Here is a 19,648-nt window from a genome sequence, read left to right as displayed (position 1 = left end):
ATAGGGAGGGTACATCTTGAATACATTGTCAAGAGGTCAACTTTTCAAATAATATGACTATACCTGGGTATCGGAGCCTAGGTGGGCCCCCTCCGTTAGCTCTACTACTTCCCCTCTCCAGGCAGCTTCCTAGTTTGAGGCATCTGTATTTCAATAAAGAAAAATGCTAATAGATACCGTATATAAGTCAAAATTAGTATACCCGCCTAATATGCGGTCCCGGTTAATACGCGGTTTACACTCGGTCCCTTGAACCGCGTCTTATCGGGGTTTTACTGTAGTTATTTTTAATGTTTATAGTGTAATATTTTCCTCAGAGTGGAAGGAAAATGTTACTCAATAAATTGTTTTCTTGTCAGCGAAATTTATATTAGTTTATTGCTGGTTCCAGTACCATTGGATTATGGTTGATCGGTCCCAATTGTCAAAACAGCCCCTGAAACCAGCCCTGAAAACTCATCATAACTCACGGTCAGCAATAAACAGAGTGGCGTCAGCATTGAGCAAAGTGGCATCTACTAAGGAAGATGTTAGAAGAGTCACATCAGCTACTTCTTCCACAAACAGGTTTGTCTGTTTTTTACCTAGTACTCTGCGGCCTTTATCAGCTTGTTGAATGTTGTTTGGTAAGTGATTTTATATATCTATAAAGTATTTATGAATGTACAGAGTATTCAGTCAACTTTTCAGAAATTACTTTGTATCCTAGCTGGTAGTATTTTACTGAGGATACTGCGATAGGATCCTCAGGAACATATGGAATATTTGTATGTGCAGTTTCATTACTTAGGATTGGTAGTGGTGGTGGCAGTTCAGCTATGTTTGAGTGAACCATTGATAAAACATCTTGAAGGTTTAGAATGGAAAGGGAGGAATTTACATGCTGATTTTTGTAAATAGAAAAATAATACAGCCCTTCAACTTAAGACGCAACCCTGCTCATGGCAGGCAGGCGGGCAATAGACCGTTCTCTATAGTGGGAAAGCCCAGCGGTGTTGTGCGACCCAGCATGCAATTAATGTTAGTTTGTCTTCTGTAAGGTGTGAACGTGTTTGGTCAGTTTTAGTTTTCATTTAATGTGTTTGGTGAACTGTGCTCTGTTTAAGTTTAAATTTATCATGGTGTTTACCACCATGTGACTTTTATTTTTGGGGTATGTTAAAACATGAAGTGTATGTGAACAATATTCACACATTAGAGGAACTTCAAGAAAATATTCGAGCCATGATCTCCAGCATTTCAAGACAGGAATTGGATCGTGTATTTCAGCATCAGGAAATTAATGAAATGACTGCATGGCTAATGAGAAAGACAGGCTACGGTCCAAATCGGAGTCACATGCTTATCTTGGTCTAGTCATGGCCATCTTGACAATCACCTAATATAAATACATGTTTAAAGTTCTAAAAAAACAAAGGAATTGCTATATTAAACTCATGTTAAACGTGCATTTATATATAAACTTGTTCAATGTTGGCCATGTTATACTAAGAATTGATGTTGCTCCATAACCTGTCTTTCTTGTTAGCCATGCTCTACTGCATCATTTCTCTGCAAAGGTGGAAGAGAGTGTTAACTACCTACTAATCTGTGTGCCTCCATGACCTGTAATAGGCTTAACTTCACTTCACATTATATAGTATCTAAAAGGATTATTTCATATTACAGGAGTAAGCCGTTTACTAAGACGAAAGGCGTCCCATGGCATGTTTCAGATCGTCTGGACCGACGCAGGTAATATTGAACTGAGTTCCAATGATGTGAATAAATAAGGAGGTAAGCGCATATGATATTTATCTGACTCTCTTGTTGCAGAGAGCGCAGTGAAGCAAGCCCTGGCACACCTAGGACATTGCAGTATCAGGAGCCTTGTCCTCCATACCATTCAAAAGCTCCACCCGCAACATCACGCTGTGTGGAACTGGAATTGGCAAAGTAGGTTCATTGAAATTTAATATCTTCCATAAAGTACCCTAAAGTACTGCAATATAAAATAATATTCAAGTATTAATATGCTTTAGTTTAGTATAATGCTAGTCTCCTAACATTTAATATATGAATGATATTGAACAGCCATCTCATATGCCAAAATATTATATTTTACAGGAGAGCAAAAATCATTTTAATATCTTGACAACGAACAAATATCTAACATAAGAGGGTATTTAAATCTCTTCTTATAAAGTTTGCATCCATGTCTTGAGATAAGATATGTTTGCAGAAGATTCGGCAAGACTTTTTTTACGATGAAAGAGTAATGGAATGGCGAAAAATTCTCTCCGGCACCGGGATTTGAACCTGGGTTTTCAGCTCTACGTGCTGATGCTTTATCCACTAAGCCACACCGGATACCCATCTCGGTGTCGGACAGAATCGTCTCAGTTTAAATTCCAACTCTTGGGTTCCCTCTAGTGGCCGCCCTCTGCACTACGTCATAGATGTCTATGAACGTAGGACTGAAGTCCACACACATGTGCTGAGGTGCACTCGTTATGAGTGACTAGTTGGCCGGGATCCGACGGAATAAGCGCAGAGGGCGGCCACTAGAGGGAACCCAAGAGTTGGAACATAAACTGAGACGATTCTGTCCGACACCGAGATGGGTATCCGGTGTGGCTTAGTGGATAAAGTATCAGCACATAGAGCTGAAAACCCGGGTTCAAATCCCGGTGCCGGAGAGAATTTTTCTCCGTTCCATTACTCTTTCATCATATGATGACGCAGAATATCTGCATGGAAATATCATATATACTTCGGTACATTGAAATAATATATAAGACTTTTTTTGATGAAGTGAAAACTCATATTGTTCATTTTTTTTACAAAAAAGGTTGCTGTTCAACATCACTGATATTGTATTTGCTGACTTACAAAATGCTCTTTTCCTCTTAATAATTTATTTACAAAAAAAAAAAAAAGAGGGTATGATATACCAAAAGCTGAAATTTCAGGTGACATTTTGATCAGCTGAAATGTTTTGATAACGAACAAATATCTAACATAAGAAGGTATTTAAATCTCTTCTTATAAAGTTTGTATCCATGTCTTGAGATAAGATATGTTTGCAGAAGATTCGGGAAGACTTTTTTTGATCAAGTGAAAACTCATTTTGTTCATTTTTTTATATAAAAAAGGTTGCTGTTCAACATTACTGATATTAAAGGTCACGTTGAGGTTAAAGTTCAGATAAGTTGAACAATATATGATAAGAAAAGTTATATTACAATTTCAGCCAACAACTTATCAGATTGGTACAAAAACAAGTTTTGTTACAATGATCACATTATAATTCTTGGTAGTGTCCACGAATATTTTCGATTTTACAAGAAATCATCATCAGGTGGAAGCAATAAATTAGACGAGTTGAATACAAGTGAAACATAAAGTATAAAATGCATACATAATGAATAAAAACAGTATAGGAAACACTATCATATATCAAAACATTAAAAAACTTATGAAATTTAATGATACTATGCATTCAAGAGTCCACACCTGTGGAGTAACGGTTAGCGTGTCTGGCCGCGAAATCAGGTGGCCCGGGTTCGATTCTCGGTCAGGACAAGTTACCTGGTTGAGGTTTTTTCCGTGGTTTTTCCTCAACCCAATATGCTGGACCCCGGACTCATTTCACCGGCATTATCACCTTCATCTCATTCAGATGCTAAATAACCTAAGCTGTTGATAAAGCGTCGTAAAATAAGCTACTAAAATAAAATTTAAAAAAAGAAAATCCATTCAAGAAGTGATGCATATGCTTGTATATCCTTTAGATTGTTAATAATTACAAGAATGTAAACGTAAGATATGTGTATACTAAGAGTGAAAATTTAATGATGCCATATTTTTATGGTAGTTAAAAACTGAAGTTCTATGGAATATTTTGTCACTCGAGTCGATGAGGTGATTAAGACATGATATTGAAGATGGAGCAGAGTTAGATTCTGAAGTTAACTGATCGACACGTTACATGGCTTGTATGTGTCTTATATGCTGGAAAATATGTTAACTCAACACAATTGGGTTTCAAGATGTCTTCATCATAGGATGTGTGAACAGTAGAAACCAAACATTATTTTGAATCTCTTATTGTCTTGTTTATTGTTATATTTGCTCATAATGTTTGAATAAATTCTGCGATTTTGTGTGACTGAGAAAAGTTTTAACTTCTTTCTTTAGTGATTTAATTTATACTAGGGCTCGATAAAAAGTAATGGCAACAGTTCAATATTTCTGACATGACTTTATTCACAGGGATACAACATTTATGTACCTACTATATAGTCGCCCCCCTTATTTATTACCTTTTGCCAAATGTTTGGAAGGCATCGTACACCATCAGCACGTCCATCTTTGTTGATGTTCTGTATTGACCGCCCTATAGCACAGATAAGTTCATCTCTGGTATTGTACCGGGTCCCTCGCAGTGGTTCTTTCACTTTGGTGAAAAGATCGTAATCGCATGGACTCATATCGGGTGAGTACGGTGGATGTTCCAGAATCTCCCATTGCCAGCAGCGCAAGAGGTCCTTGACAGCAGCAGCGGTGTGACTCCTTGCATTATCATGAAGAATGTTCGGGTTCTGTACCACCGAGTGTCGTCGTTTTCTCCTGAGGGCTGGACGAAGGTGGTGCTGCAGGAACCTGCAGTAGTAGTCCGCGTTTACCATCTGCCTTGGAGGTACAGCATGGTGCAGTATTACCCCATCAATGTCATACGCCACAATGAACATCACCTTCACAGCACTTTGTGTAGGGCGCACTTTCTTCGGACGAGAAGAACCTGGATGCTTCTATTCGTTTAATCGACGTTTCGAGTTTGTTTGGTTCGTATGAGCAAGCCCAGGTTTTGTCCATAGTGACGATTCGTCCAAGAAAGTTGTCATCGTTCCTTTGGTACCGGTCCAACAAGGCCTGTGCGACTGCATAGCGGTGCCATTGTTAAACCTTGGAAATTTCATGGGGTATCCAACGCCCTGTAATTTTGCGGTAACCCAGAATGTCTTGCAGAATGTGGAGCACAGTTTTGTGACATACTCCGACTTCCGCTGCTAACTCACGCGCATTCCATCGGCGATCAGCATCCAACAGGGAAGCAAGGAGTTGAACTGTGTTGTCCTCCACGCGGGGTCGTCCTGTACGGAGGTTGTCCTGAATGGCATCCTGCCTTCCCGGAACGCTTTAACCCATCGTGCCACTGTGCGATATGGCAACACTGTATCGGCACATGCTTCACGCAGTCCCTGAAAACATTCTTGTGCACCTCGTGTCACTTCAATTTTGATCTAGTGTTGTAAACATGGTCTTAGGGCGCTCACACTATCCCTATGAAAATCAACGTTCTACACACTGCAGTAGATTGACAGAGTACTGTCGCCGCTGGCTGCACTAACTCATCTAACAGTCCTTGTTCATGTCCATACAGCTGGCGGCTCTCGAACGCACCATCGTCACGTGACAGCAGTGTTGCCATAACTTTTTATCCAACCTATGTAGACACATTTTCACACACTCAGATAAATATGTATTAACATTTCTGGATATAGTAATCTAAATATCTGTATTACAGGAAGCAATTGGTGTGGTTATCAGAGGAATTGAATTCTGAGGTGCAGAAACGAACAAAATTGGAAGAAGAGAAGATGACATTACAGAAGCAGCTGGATGCAGTGGAAGGTCAGGATTATGTACTTGTGGAAAAGAAAGTCATTACTGCAATACAGAAGTTTGTTGATGACTATGAAAACATCATACAACGGCTGAAGGATACAGGGTACAGAACTCGTTTCTGTTTGTATGTATGTATGTGTGTGTGTTCTAATTGTAACTTTATTTAATTTGGATATATGAAATTATTGGGGATCATCAGTGCGGTTTTAGGCATGATAGATCGACTATTGATCAGATTTTTTGTATTCGACAGATATTGGAGAAAAATGGGAGTATAAGGGTACAGTACATCATTTATTCATAGATTTCAAAAAGGCATATGACTCAGTTAAGAGATCCACTCCACTAATCAGTCACAGAAGTCATCATCAGCATAATCTTCTTTTTCTACATGGAACATACTGTAGGACCACCAAATCTTTGCCATCAAACTCTGTTCTTAGCCATGACGTTTGCTTCATTTCATGTTATTCCCACTTGATTAAGTTCTCTTTCTATTGTTCTTTTCCAGGTTATTTTTGGTCTTTCTATTCTTTGTTCTCCTTGCAGGGTCCATTCTAGTGCTCTCTAGTTATATTTTCTGGTTCCCTTCTTAACATATGGCCTATCCAGTTTCATTTCCTTTTCTTAATTTCTTGGTCTATATTGGAAGGCATGTAGCACATATGGCACTATATGCAGATATACATATACTGTAGAGCGTTAGTTGGGAGACCAGAGGAAAAAATACCTTTGGGGAGGCCGAGACGTAGTTGAGAGGATAATATTAAAATGGATTTGTGGGAGGTGGGATATGATGATAGAGACTGGATTAATCTTGCTCAGGATGGCGGGCTTATGTGAGGGAGCAATGAACTTCCGGGTTTTCTAAAAGCCATTTGTAAGTAAGTAAATATATTGGAAGCAGATTTGTTATTTTCCAGAGTTTTTCATTGCTGATAGTTTTGGGACATCATATTTTTTTAGTATATGTTGGAAGTAGCATTTGACTTAATAAAGGATGCCAAACCATAACATAACAAGTGCCATCAAAGTAGATGGATATAAAGATAAGATAAAGATAAAGATAGCCTATTGTGTCCCATGAAGGGCAAAGGCCTCCTTAAATAAGAGAAAGCTCTATTTGTCTAACGTGATGAGCTAGTTCACGTTACACGTGATATTTAAGTCTAAGAACTTGAATTCCTTTAACAATGATTCTCTCACTGCCTTTCACAACTTCCTGTCTATGCACTAATGTCCCTCGAGTAGTTTCCACTTTCTTCTGTCTCTTGCCTCTCTGGACCATTGTTGACCTGCCTGTTCTTTGAAGAAGTCTGCCCATCTGCGCCGATGTCTGCCCTGAAGTCTCCTTCCTATACAGGGGTCCCACATGGTAGCTCGGTATGTCCATCTGTCGCCTGGTAGCCTGGCCACGTGTCCACCCCATTTCCATTTGGATGTAATGGCTGCATGTGTGATGTCCTGTGTATCTGCCAGTTAGTACAGTGTCGCATTTGGGAGTTTCTCCTTCAGTGATATGCCCATAATTTTGCGCATCATTTTTCTTTGGCACGTTTGTAGTTTGATCCTGTGTTTCCCATAAAGTAGTACAGGATAAACACAGGTCTCCAGTGCCTGTATTTTAGTTTTTCTGCTTAAGGTTTTGTCAAGCAGAATGAATTTAAGGGCCCAAAATGCCTTTCAGGACAGGGAGATCCTTCTATTTATTTCCTCTTCTGTTCTGTCCTTGAAAGAGATTAGTTGTCCCAGATAAGTGTATTTATCCACGTATTGACGTGTTTGGGATAGTATGCATCAAAACAAGAAAATAATGTCTAATAAACATGGGTCCTACAACACATAGGCCTACTTTTTGAGATCTGAACACTTGTTCGTAGGAGGTGCTCAATGTGACGTCCATTCATGGCAATGCATTCCTCTGCCCTTCGGCATAAGAAATCTCGCAGTCTTTGAAATTGACCTGATTTTTCTTGATAACCAAAAGTCTAGCTCTATTTGTCTAATGTGATGAGCTAGTTCACGTTACACGTGATATTTAAGTCTAAGAACTTGAATTCCTTTAACAATGATTCTCTCACTGCCTTTCACAACTTCCTGTCTATGCACTAATGTCTCTTGAGTAGTTTCCACTTTCTTCAGTCTCTTGCCTCTCTGGACCACTGTTGACCTGCCTGTTCTTTGAAGAAGTCTGCCCATCTGCGCCGATGTCTGCCCTGAAGTCTCCTTCCTATACGGGGGTCCCACATGGTAGCTCGGTATGTCCATCTGTCGCCTGGTAGCCTGGCCACGTGTCCACCCCATTTCCATTTGGATGTAATGGCTGCATGTGTGATGTCCTGTGTATCTGCCAGTTGGTACAATGTCGCATTTGGGAGTTTCTCCTTCAGTGATATGCCCATAATTTTGCGCATCATTTTCCTTTGACACGTTTGTAGTTTGGTCCTGTGTTTCTCTGTTAGCGACCATGTTTGGGAAAAGAAAAAACTGAACTCACACACATTCAGTGTTATGGCAGGCACACTTTTTTTCTTGCTACTGGGCTGCTACTAGTTGTCACATGCACTTGGAGAGTGGCACATACAACACATTTTCACTGTTAACTCAATTTTAACAAAGATTGGCACGTACAACGTTATGGTTTGGCACGCTTCAAATGCTTGTGATGTGTTAGTTATTTCTTGTGTTACTCTCCATGTTTTCCCACCATATAATAAAACTGCTACAACATTAAATTTATTTATAAAGTGTGCAATTCTGTTTTGTTGCAGTCTTGGTGGACTGTTAGATACAGATGTTCTGAACTCCATGGAGGAATTGGATACAGATCGCAGAGCTCGTCTTGCATCGTTTCTCATGAAGAAATCTTACAGCGAGCATGCAGCACACAAGTCAAGCCAGACTGACTTGCATAAAGTCTCGAAATCTGCTTCCACATTCAGGAATAGGAATACTATGCCGCACATTGAGATAAACATGGGAGACACTGCACAGACAGCACACAGGGTAACTGATACAATATTCATGTCATCATAGTGAGATTAATGAAGGGCTCAGTGCAAGATAATGGTAAGCCATACACTTGTTGAAATCGAGATTTCACTGTAACTGAATGTAGAAAAAAATACAAGGTAAGCTTCTTACTTTACTTACTTACTTACTGGCTTTTAAGGAACCTGGAGGTTCATTGCCGCCCTCACATAAGCCGGCCATTGGTCCTTATCCTGAGCAAGATCAATCCAGTCTCTATCATCATATCCCACCTCCCTCAAATCCATTTTAATATTATCTTCCCATCTACGTCTCGGTCTCCCCAAAGGTCTTTTTCCCTCCGGCCCCCCAACTAACACTCTATATACATTTCTGCATTCACCCATACGTGCTACATGCCCTGCCCATCTCAAACGTCTGGTGAGGAATACAATGCGTGCAGTTCTTTGTTGTGTAACTTTCTCCATTCTCCTGTAACTTCATCCCTCTTAGCCCCAAATATTTTTCTAAGCACCTTATTCTCAAACACCCTTAACCTATGTTCCTCTCTCAAAGTGAGAGTCCAAGTTTCACAACCATAAAGAACAACCGGTAATATAACTGTTTTATAAATTCTAACTTTCAGATTTTTTGACAGCAGACTGGATGATAAAAACTTCTCAACCGAATAATAACAGGCATTTCCCATATTTATTCTGTGTTTAATTTCCTCCCGAGTGTCATTTATATTTGTTACTGTTGCTCAGGTCCTCAGGTTGCGGATCGAGGAGACGGCCTCCAGATATGGAGGGTAGCTGTGAATATATTGTATAAGCAGTCGCGGAAGCCAATGAGGGGTGGTCCTCCAGCTTGGGGGTTGAGCGAAGGGCTAACAACCCATCACCGTAAAAAACAGCTTGTTACGAAACCATCAAATAAGCTTCTTACTTTACCTGTCTTAAGTATAATAGTGATATGAAGTAGTACAACATGAAGCTTTTAAAGCTATAGATGGATATGTAAGTAACAAAATATCAATTTGATGTATGGAACCATTTGAAGTCTTTACACTATTCTTCTATAATATTTTCTGTATGTAGTTTGCCATTATTTTGCACTGGGTGCACCGTTATCTGAATGGTTAGAGCACGGCTTTCCATGCTGGTAACTCAGGTTCAAATCTTGGCAGATTCAGCTAGAATTTCAACTGGGTCAAAGAATATCATCCCATTTTGTGTATGACAGCCCAAAGCCTTTGGAAGATCCAAAGACGACAAAGGGATAATACCAAATGTAATCTAAGGATCAAACCTTTTGCAAAGATCCGTGAAAACACAAACTTGTATTTTCAAGAGTGTAAACTCTATTTGTTGTTTTGCGCTTTCTCTGTTTCGGCTTCAATTCGCCTCTTCAGCTGGAGAAGTGTGATGACAAAAATTCTGTCGATCACTACTCAAGGGCAGAGTGGAGAAGGAAAGACCTCTAACAAGGAATTCCAAATTGTAGAATTAGAATTTGTGGTGGACACTGTGTTTGGTGGTACGTTTCGCAGAATATTCCCGTTTCCCCTACCAGTATTCCACCATTGCTTCATTAATCATCATCATACTGTGTTACTTAGTTCGCCTCCTACGGTGCACCAGGGACAATGCTTTTATGGCAGCTGAAAGAACTACGAGCTTCAGTACTTCACCCACTAGATGGGGACACTGGAGTTAATAACACAAGTCAATCAATCAATCTTCTTAATGTATCCAGCTGTTTGCTGACAACATAAAGTCCACTATAGTCCACTGTAGTCTATTCAGTTTTTGTTTTTCATGAGAAATGAGGGATATTTTGATCGGTGTTCATTATAGATGCCTGTTGCTAGTAACCAGAGTTGGGGTGTTGTCAATATATACTGCAGGGCCGTGTCTTCTGCAACTGGTACTGATGATTTTAATTTACTTCTTTTGTGGTTTATGGATGGACAGTTTAGAAGAATGTGTTCCAGATCTTCATCATGATTATTACACCACAGACAAGTAGGATTATCAGAAAGGTGAAATCGGTGTAGGTACAATTGAGTGACAATGTGATCTGTTCTGGCTCTTGTTAAAAATGTTTGAACATGTCTGGGAAAGTTTTTGTGCATTTCCAGGTCATTTGGTTTCTTTTGTACAGACTGTAAAATATTTTCTTTGTCAGAAGAGAGCCAATTGTTGATCCATAGGTTTGTAAAATGAGACTTTACTGAAGCAAAAGCACTGGATAGAGAGATCACTTGTATGCTATGTTCTGCAATCACCCATTTCCATGGAGGAATTTCGTTCACAACTGGAGTTTTAGCAATGAGTGTGCTTGTGATATAGATTGGTATTTCTTCTTTGTTTATTTTATAGAAATTACACAGGATATTATCTGACAGTTTGAAGAACATCTGAGATCTGGATGAGGCTTGCAATTTTAAATGTTTTTATGCTCGACCATGCCGAAATGTAGTAATTATACACCTGGTAGTAGCCCTTTAATGCACCTCATTAAAGTACACCTATTCATTATAGTTCAGTTGTTCAGCCAATGAGAAATCACCATTGTAGCGCAAGATCGATTATTCTCGGATATGCAATCGAAAGACAACTAGCGAAACGTTACGGAGGGTGGAAATCCAATACTGTCGCAGAAGATTATGTTCTGTTACTATAATAATTAGCGTTAATTGTAAATAATATTCAAATAAATTCAATTTGTCATCTCGTTTTCCAATTCTAAATCAATTTCCAGGTTATATCAAAATTAATGTTCATGTTATTCTCTAGATTATACCAAGGTCAATGACATTCGTTCCTCAGAAAAAATCAATACTTTCGCGTCTGCGCACATCTCACAATTTAGAAGGTCAGTTCCATTCCTCACTTACATAACCATAGCATGAATACTTATGAATAATTTCAAGTTAGAAATATGGTCGAGCATAAAAAGTCGTATGAAACTTGCCTATAATGGTAATTAAGTGCTCGTATGGAAATTATTAAACTCGCTTGCGCTCGTTTCATAAACTTGCTTGCGCTCGTTTCATAAACAAACATACTCGTGTCTTAATTACTACCATTATAGGCTCGTTGCATAATGTACTATTTTAGATCCTTTGTAATACATAGTGTCTGATTGGTTGAATTTTACATTCAATTTCTAGGACAACAGTTGATGTGGTTTTTGGTACTCCTAGGCATAATCTTAAGGCTGAGTTTTGAAGAACAGACATTTTTTTGTAGACGAGTTGCTGATGCTCCTCCCCATATTTTACATCCATAGGTCAATTTTGATCGTATATAAGCATTATAAAACAGACGCATTGTCGTGATATCTGATCCCCATTTATTATTAGCTATGATCTTAAAGAGATTTAATTGTAGCAGACACTGCAAAGCAACATTGGTTAATTGTGTTAAAATACGCACTGAGCCCTTCATTAATTGAAAAATTAAAATTCAGTATTTATTAAAAGTCAGCATACAACAGCTTCAAGAAATTTGTATATGTTACTGTAAATGTACGGACACCGGTAAATCTTAGAATTTACTGGTATAACCTAACATTTACCGTTATAGTGCGGTAAAACCCCAAAATATCTTATTAGATGCATACATTTTGAACTTTTACCAAGAAATGTTGGTAAATCTCAGGATTTATCGATGTGAGCTGGTAAAAGATAGATCGAAGAATCCAGAACGAAGAATCCCGCCTTCGTTGTGCAGATTCAGACATGTTTGCAGGGGTGAAGCGGTTCGGAGAGGCTGCCAAGGAAGGTCTTGAAATGCAAGCGGAGAAAATGAAAGCAGCCACTTGTAACAAAATTCCAAAATTTTTAGTCGGATAGAGTATGAGAATCAAAGTATCGGATGCAGAAATTGATGCAAAATCAATAATAGCAATGATCATAAATATTTAAGATGAGTTTTATCAACTTGGTACCAAAGCCGGAACCAATTTATATTGTGTAAAGAAAATTTTATCAGCATTGAAGAATTAGGAAAAGAAGAAATTAGTGTACGGGAAGTGGTTGGCCAATTATCTTTCGTTGGAGGACAAGGGTTCAAAAAATGTAAATGTTTAAAAAGTGTTCAACAAAAAAGTGCTTCGTAATGTTTTACTTTATTTGTGGACCTAGACTGTTTGAGCAGATGTAAAGGCTTTGTTAATTTTTATATGAAATACTATAACAGACAGTGGTTAAAATTATAATATTTTTCACTATTTTTAATGTAGAATATTGTTTATTATACTCACATTAGAATGTATGAATATTTAAATAACTTAAATTAAAAGTAAATACAAATTATTTCAGTCATTGCTGAGGTGATTTCAAATTCTCTCCGATTTTGGAACCACAAAATTGTGAATACACATAATATTTTATCACGAGCCGCCACTGAGTACATCATATGGAGCTTAATTTATTTACGCTCTCTGTTTAGGTCTTTTCATAAAGTAGCTCTTGAGGTATGTTCGTACATCATTACTTCTGCTGTGCAGCTTTTCTACTGCAGCTGCAAAAGTTGATGTTCTCAGTGTAGTAGGCCAAATGTATCTTTATAAACTCTGCCAATTACAGTCACTGATTACAATATGGTCTGTTGCTTGAGTGAAGTAAATGTACTGCATACTGATTCATTGCAACACACTGCTTGCTGTTTTCCACCTGGGTTCAGAGTTGACTGTCACTGTTTATAAATAATCTCAGTTGTGTCATCCTTTTATTTGTAGATGCCACCAACAGAGGGTAATAATGTAGTGATCTCATCAGAAGGGACTTTGGACTCTTTTACCTACCAGGAATGTTTGTCAGACAGCATTGGTGCAAGTGGAGAAGAGAGTGATAATTTACAATTGAGGGTAAGAGTAACTACAATAAGAGACTTCTTGAATGGCGTGTTTTATATGTAAGGTCATAACCAGCCTCAATTTGTCATTTAATATCGTCTTAAGTAAAATCAACGTAGTTAGTCACATTTCAACATTTTGAAACTTGGACTGTAAAAAAAAAAAATAGATGAAACAAGACATATGCAAGATGAATTTTACAGGCTGAAAATGTCTAAATACAGGGTGTTTTAGAAGGAATAGTAAATATTTTAGGAGGGACTGTTCTGAGTAAAATAGTTCATATAAATATGTGTTCAATTTTTGTTGGGTACAGAGATACAGCTGTTAAAACATTCATATAACATGTGTCCAATTTTTATTGGATACAGAGATACAGCTGTTAGAATGTAACCCAAAAAGGTGTTAAGCAAAGGCAAATTATTACGTTCAAAGTTGATTTTCATAAATTCCACCACCGACTTCAATGCACTTTCGACTTCTCTTGACAACACCACGTTCTGAGGTCGTCTTGGCATTCTTTTATAAGGGCAGCATTATTCATAATCAGAAACAGTTAAATCGGCTCTTATGTTTACTTTTTCTTTCTAGACTTCGCCTTGCAACCATCCCCACAGGCAAAAATCTAAAGTGGTAAGGTCTGGGGACCTTGGTGGCCAAGAAACGTGACCATGTCTGCCGATCCATCTTCGGAGGAATGTTAGGTTTAGATAAATTATGTATCGCTTGACGACTAGAATGTGCAGGGAGAGAGAGAGAGAGAGAGAGAGAGAGAGAGAGAGAGAGAGAGAGAGATTTTTTCGGTAGTAGTGACATCATCAGTGACATCATACTTTTCCATCGTATCTTTAAATTTACCATATTTACTACTACTACTACTACTACTACGATGGCATCACAGCCCAAAGTCGAGCCTTAGCCTCCTCAATTTTCTTCCTCCAACTGTCCCTGTCCTGTGCTAATCTCCTCCAGGCAGTTGTTCCGAGATAGTCCTGAGAATCGATCGTTACCGCATCTATCCATCTATTTTTGGGTCTTCCAATTGGTCTTTTACCATGTATTTTCCCTTCTAAGATCTTCTTTGGTATTCTGTTCCCTTCCATCTGATAGACATGTCCGGCCCATTCAAGCCTCCTTAATTTGATGAAAGTAACAATATCAAAACTTCTATATAATTTATATTGCTCGTTATTATAACGTATTCTCCACTGCATATTTTCTTGCACCGGTCCAAAAATTCTTCTGAGTATTTTGCGTTCAAATATACCTAGTTTAGCTTCTGTCTCCTTAGATAATGTCCAAGTTTCGCTTGCATAACAGAGGATACTTCTAATAATTGTTTTGTATATTTTAAGTTTTGTTTCCTTGTGCACACAGTTAGATTTCAATATTGCGCTTAATGCAAAATAGGCCTTATTGGCTGCAGTGATTCGAGTCTGTACTTCAATTAATTCATTATTGCTACTTGTCATTACTTACTTACTGGCTTTTAAGGAACCCGGAGGTTCATTGCTGCCCTCACATAAGCCCGCCATCAGTCCCTATCCTGAGCAAAATTAATCCAGTCCCTACCATCATATCCCACCTCCTTCAAATCCATTTTAATATTATCTTCCCATCTACGTGTCGGCCTACCCAAAGGTCTTTTCCCCTCTGGCCTCCCAACTAACACTCTATATGCATTTCTGGATTCGCTACATGCTACATGCCCTCCCCATCTCAAACGTCTGGATTTAATGTTCCTAATTATGTCAGGTGAAGGATACAATGCGTGCAGCTCTGTGTTGTGTAACTTTCTCCATTCTCCTGTAACTTCATCCCTCTTAGCCCCAAATATTTTCCTAAGAACCTTATTCTCAAAAACCCTCAATCTCTGTTCCTTTCTCAAAGTGAGAGTCCAAGTTTCACACCCATACAGAACAACCGGTAATATAACTGTTTTATAAATTCTAACTTTCAGATTTTTTGACAGCAGACTGGATGACAAAAACTTCTCAACCGAATAATAACTGGCATTTCCCATATTTATTCTGTGTTTAATTTCCTCCCGAATGTCATTTACATTTGTTACTGTTGCTCCAAGATATTTGAATTTTTCCACCTCTTCGAAGGATAAATCTCCAACTTTTATAGTTCCATTTAGTACAATATTCTGATCACGAGACATAATCATATACTTAGTCTTTTCGGGATTTACTTCCAACCCTATCTCTTTACTTGCTTCAAGTAGAATTTCCGCGTTTTCCCTAATCGTTTGTGGATTTTCTCCTAACATATTCACGTCATCCGCATAGACAAGAAGCTGATGTAACCCGTTCAATTCCAAACCCTCTGTGTTATCCTGAACTTTCCTAATGTACTTGTCATTACTGTTCCAAGATATTTAAACTTCTCAGTTTCTTCAAACATGTTTATCGTCAGATTAGGAGGGTTGTATATATTCTATTTATTTCTTATTTGTGTCATCCATTTGGTTTTACTTGCATTAATCTGCAACCCGATTTTGGTGGCTCCTTGTTCCAGGTCTTTATACACTTCTTCTATTGCTGTCAACGACCGTCCCATAACATCAAAGTCATCTGCATATCCTACTATTTGAACGCTTTCCATATTTTCTAACAGAGGTATAATCTCTCACAGAAGAAACATGCAGCTCATCCAAGATTTCATGTTGTTAATAGAGTGATTTATATAGAACTGACACATTTCTTTCATTAATTGTTTCAAAACGAATTGTGCTAGCGACAACTTATTATACCTAAAATGTAGAGGAATTTTGGGAGATTATTTACGTCTATAGCAAATGTTGAAAATGTCCTCCATCCTGCATAAGGCACAACTCAACACGTCGTTCCATGTTACTGGCCACTCGTTGGAGGACTCTGTTGTCAATAGCTTGAATCTCCTGTGTGATGTTGTGCTTCAGATCGTCCAGTGTCTGAGGACGTGTGGCGTAAACCCTGTCTTTTTAAGTAACCCCATAGAAAGAAGTCCGGCGTTGTCAAATCCGGAGATCTCGGTGGCCACAGGTTCCTGGAAATTATTCGGTCGTCAAAGAAACTTGCAATTAGTTCCATGGATTCATTTGATGTATGGCATGTAGCGCCATCTTGCTGAAAATATCCTTGACTCAGCTCTACATCGTCCAGTTGCTCAACAAACTCCATGAAAATCAGTCGGTACTCTGCAGTGTTCACAGTCTGGTTAAAAAAATTGGCCCCACTATTCTCTGTGCGGATATTGCGCACCAAACTCCGATTTTAACCGGATGCATAGGTGCTTCATGGATGACATGTGGATTTTCGATGGCCCAATGGCGTGAGTTCTGTGAGTTCACATAAAGAGTCGTTGATTTAATGTGTACTGCATTTTCACGTTGACACAAAATGTCGAAAACAGCTGCCAACAATAGGAATAAAACATAAACATCTGCGCATCTAGTGCTGCCAACAATAGGAATAAAACATAAACATCTGCGCATCTAGTGACAAGGAGTCGAAACTCCAGAACATTCTGCTTGATTTGGTGCTAAAATTGGGTCAGTGCTGCCAACAATAGGAATAACACAAACATCTGCACATCTAGTGACAAGGAATCGAAACTCCAGAACATTCTGCTTAATTTGGTGCTAAAATTGGGTCATTGAATGAATTTCCAACCGAATAATTAAAGAAAGAAATGTGTCAGTTCTATATAAATCACTCTGTATTTAATTGCTGAAGATAGGCTTCCGAAGTAGTAGTTAACTACTAATGGCACATTACTGAGTTTTGACATAATTTCTGTAAAATGTAATTTTAGAGCTCAGATTTTAAGTGGGAAGTTTCCTACTGTCCATACATTGACATACATTGCTTCATAAGTAAAGTATTTTTTTTAGTATAAATTTATATCTTTGTAACTGCTATATTTACAGGACAAACTTCCATCAAAGAGATACCCTTCCACAAAAGTAACAATAGAGGGCAGTAAAACTCGCACAGGCTGTGTAAAGAATATGCGTTCGACAGAAAAGAAACGAAACAAAAATAAGAAGAAATGCCAGCAGGATGATATAATCAATCTTCTATACCAGACTGTAGTGCGCAAGAACAAACAGATGGAAGTACAACGTAATAAAAATGACAAGTACATCATTCCTCTACAGCCACCAACAGATACGGTACTGCATCATCGTAATCACCATCATCAGGATAACTCCACAGCCTCTACCTCCTCCATTCCTGAGGACATCCAGCTAGAAGAAGAAAACAACTCAGGCCTACTTTCTTGGTCTACCATTCCCAATCCTTAGCACACAAAGGATGAAGCATTTTAACCCCCAAAATAAACAGTTTCATACATTTGTTTATTTTCGTAAATTATGTTTTACACGTGCGTGTTTTTATAATATTTTTACAGTAGTTGCTGTTCATCTGCACTACCTAACTTTTAATTATGTATAATAAAGACTTTGTATCGAAATACTATATGCAGAGAGATTGATAAGTGTGTTAGACATGGCAAATATGTAAATCTTACTAAGACCATTGTGAAGAGATCAAACAAGCATCTCATATTGTATATATTGTAGGTTTTATATATTATTTTTCTCCACTAACAAATATTCTGTGAAAAGGTACATAAAAATGCATCTATATTAAATCAAAGTATTGAAGAATCTATGTTTATCGACAAAAGAATTAGTCTGATATGAAGAAGAGCAAATCTATTTATTTACTTCGATTGCCATCATCATCTTCATCATCATCATCATCATCATCATCATCATCATCATCATCATCACCACCACCACCACCATTGAACCCGCACCCGAGCACAACTCTAGATAGTGCCTTAGCTGACTTACATAATTAACACGAGTAATGGCGAAGTGCATCAACATCGGTTAAAAACGCAGTAATCATAGATTACGAAACGACGGTTAAACAGTAACCGTGGTTAAAATGTAATTTCTGTGCACCATTCATAATCACCGATTACTTAAACATAGTTAGCTGACACTTCATTTAACCAGAGTAAAGTCTATGATGGTACACTGTTTCTACAAAATGACTAAAGGAAAGCATTCATACCACAGCAAAGATAATAGTCAACATCTAAAAACGACTGCACTCACTCCGTTCTACATCGAAGTGAACATGTCCTACATTTTCGCGTTGCATTTGTTTGCCTTTGGGCGCTGTTATATTTGCGAGTTGCATTTCTTTGTTTTTCATTGCTGTTAGGTTAAAATCGTACAAAATAGAAAATTGAATGCAAAAATGATTATATCCCAATGTGAGGTTAAGTATCGATAGACTTACTTAATAGATTTAAATATATTATATAATAAAGAAGGAATATCCATAAAGGAAAAGGATGCAGAAGATTAGTAGAAATGTGTGTAAAACCCAAGATCCCATTTACACCAGGTTACTGTTCATTATCCTAAGATCCATCCATAACCTATCTTTGTTCAGCCAGTGACAGAGAAAGAGATATTCAAGTATTCCCTCTTAAAATACAGAAAATAACAGTTACAAAGAATCTTAACATAAGGAGCTGATCAACGGAAGAAATATGACTGTTTTTGAGTTATTGCAAGTGAGCCATTTGTAGATTTTGATAAACAAAATCCCTCCTGAAATTTTCTGTCACCTAATTCCTCGTAAAGATTCTCTCTTTCCACTAAAGAAACTTCACACTCACGCTCTATCCAAGTAATTTAAGTACTGTACAATAATAATCGTCTTCGAAGTAAACATCTGTGGCTCTGGCCGCCATTTTGCTTTACTTGCTCTACTAATCACTGGTTATCTCCTTTAACCGCTCGAAAATGGCCGGTTATAGATTACTGTGGTTAACCTCCTAGTTAAGTCGTAACCGAGGTCGATCCACTGTAAAAATGCTTAACCAGAGGTTAGATGACAATTTTAACTGGTGGTTACACTAACCGACGTTGATGCACGTGGGCATAAGTCCGCTAGTTAATCAGTTACTTATATTCAAGTGTTAAAAGTAGTATACACAAGATTCAAAATGGATTAATAGTGTTCTGGGAAAACAAATTCATTTTATCTTAGACCTAATATATCGATGGTGTTTAGGTAAAAGGGCTTAACCCTCGTTTTCTTAAATGTGACTGTTTTCCTATAATTAG

General features: G+C 38.1%; 1 protein-coding gene across 4 annotated transcripts in view; it reads left to right on the top strand.

Moving 5' to 3' along the window:
- The window catches only part of LOC138703734 (centrosomal protein of 78 kDa), a 37,880-nt gene extending 18,232 nt beyond the window's left edge, over window positions 1-19,648 (top strand). For 3 of the 4 annotated variants that reach the window (XM_069831865.1, XM_069831864.1, XM_069831863.1), the window contains 7 exons: window positions 392-567; window positions 1,669-1,734; window positions 1,816-1,935; window positions 5,570-5,773; window positions 8,442-8,676; window positions 13,390-13,518; window positions 17,423-19,648. In XM_069831865.1, the coding sequence (XP_069687966.1) occupies window positions 392-567; window positions 1,669-1,734; window positions 1,816-1,935; window positions 5,570-5,773; window positions 8,442-8,676; window positions 13,390-13,518; window positions 17,423-17,800 (1,308 nt within the window). In that variant the 3' untranslated portion in view covers window positions 17,801-19,648. Of the gene's footprint in view, window positions 1-391; window positions 568-1,668; window positions 1,735-1,815; window positions 1,936-5,569; window positions 5,774-8,441; window positions 8,802-13,389; window positions 13,520-17,422 lie in introns of those variants that run through there. The other variant, XR_011333251.1, reaches the window with a different exon arrangement.

This window comes from Periplaneta americana, chromosome 7 (assembly GCF_040183065.1).
Source record: "Periplaneta americana isolate PAMFEO1 chromosome 7, P.americana_PAMFEO1_priV1, whole genome shotgun sequence".
Classification (NCBI taxonomy): domain Eukaryota; kingdom Metazoa; phylum Arthropoda; class Insecta; order Blattodea; family Blattidae; genus Periplaneta; species Periplaneta americana.
Note: the sequence above shows the minus strand (reverse complement) of the source record. Positions and strands in the feature narration are given on the sequence as shown.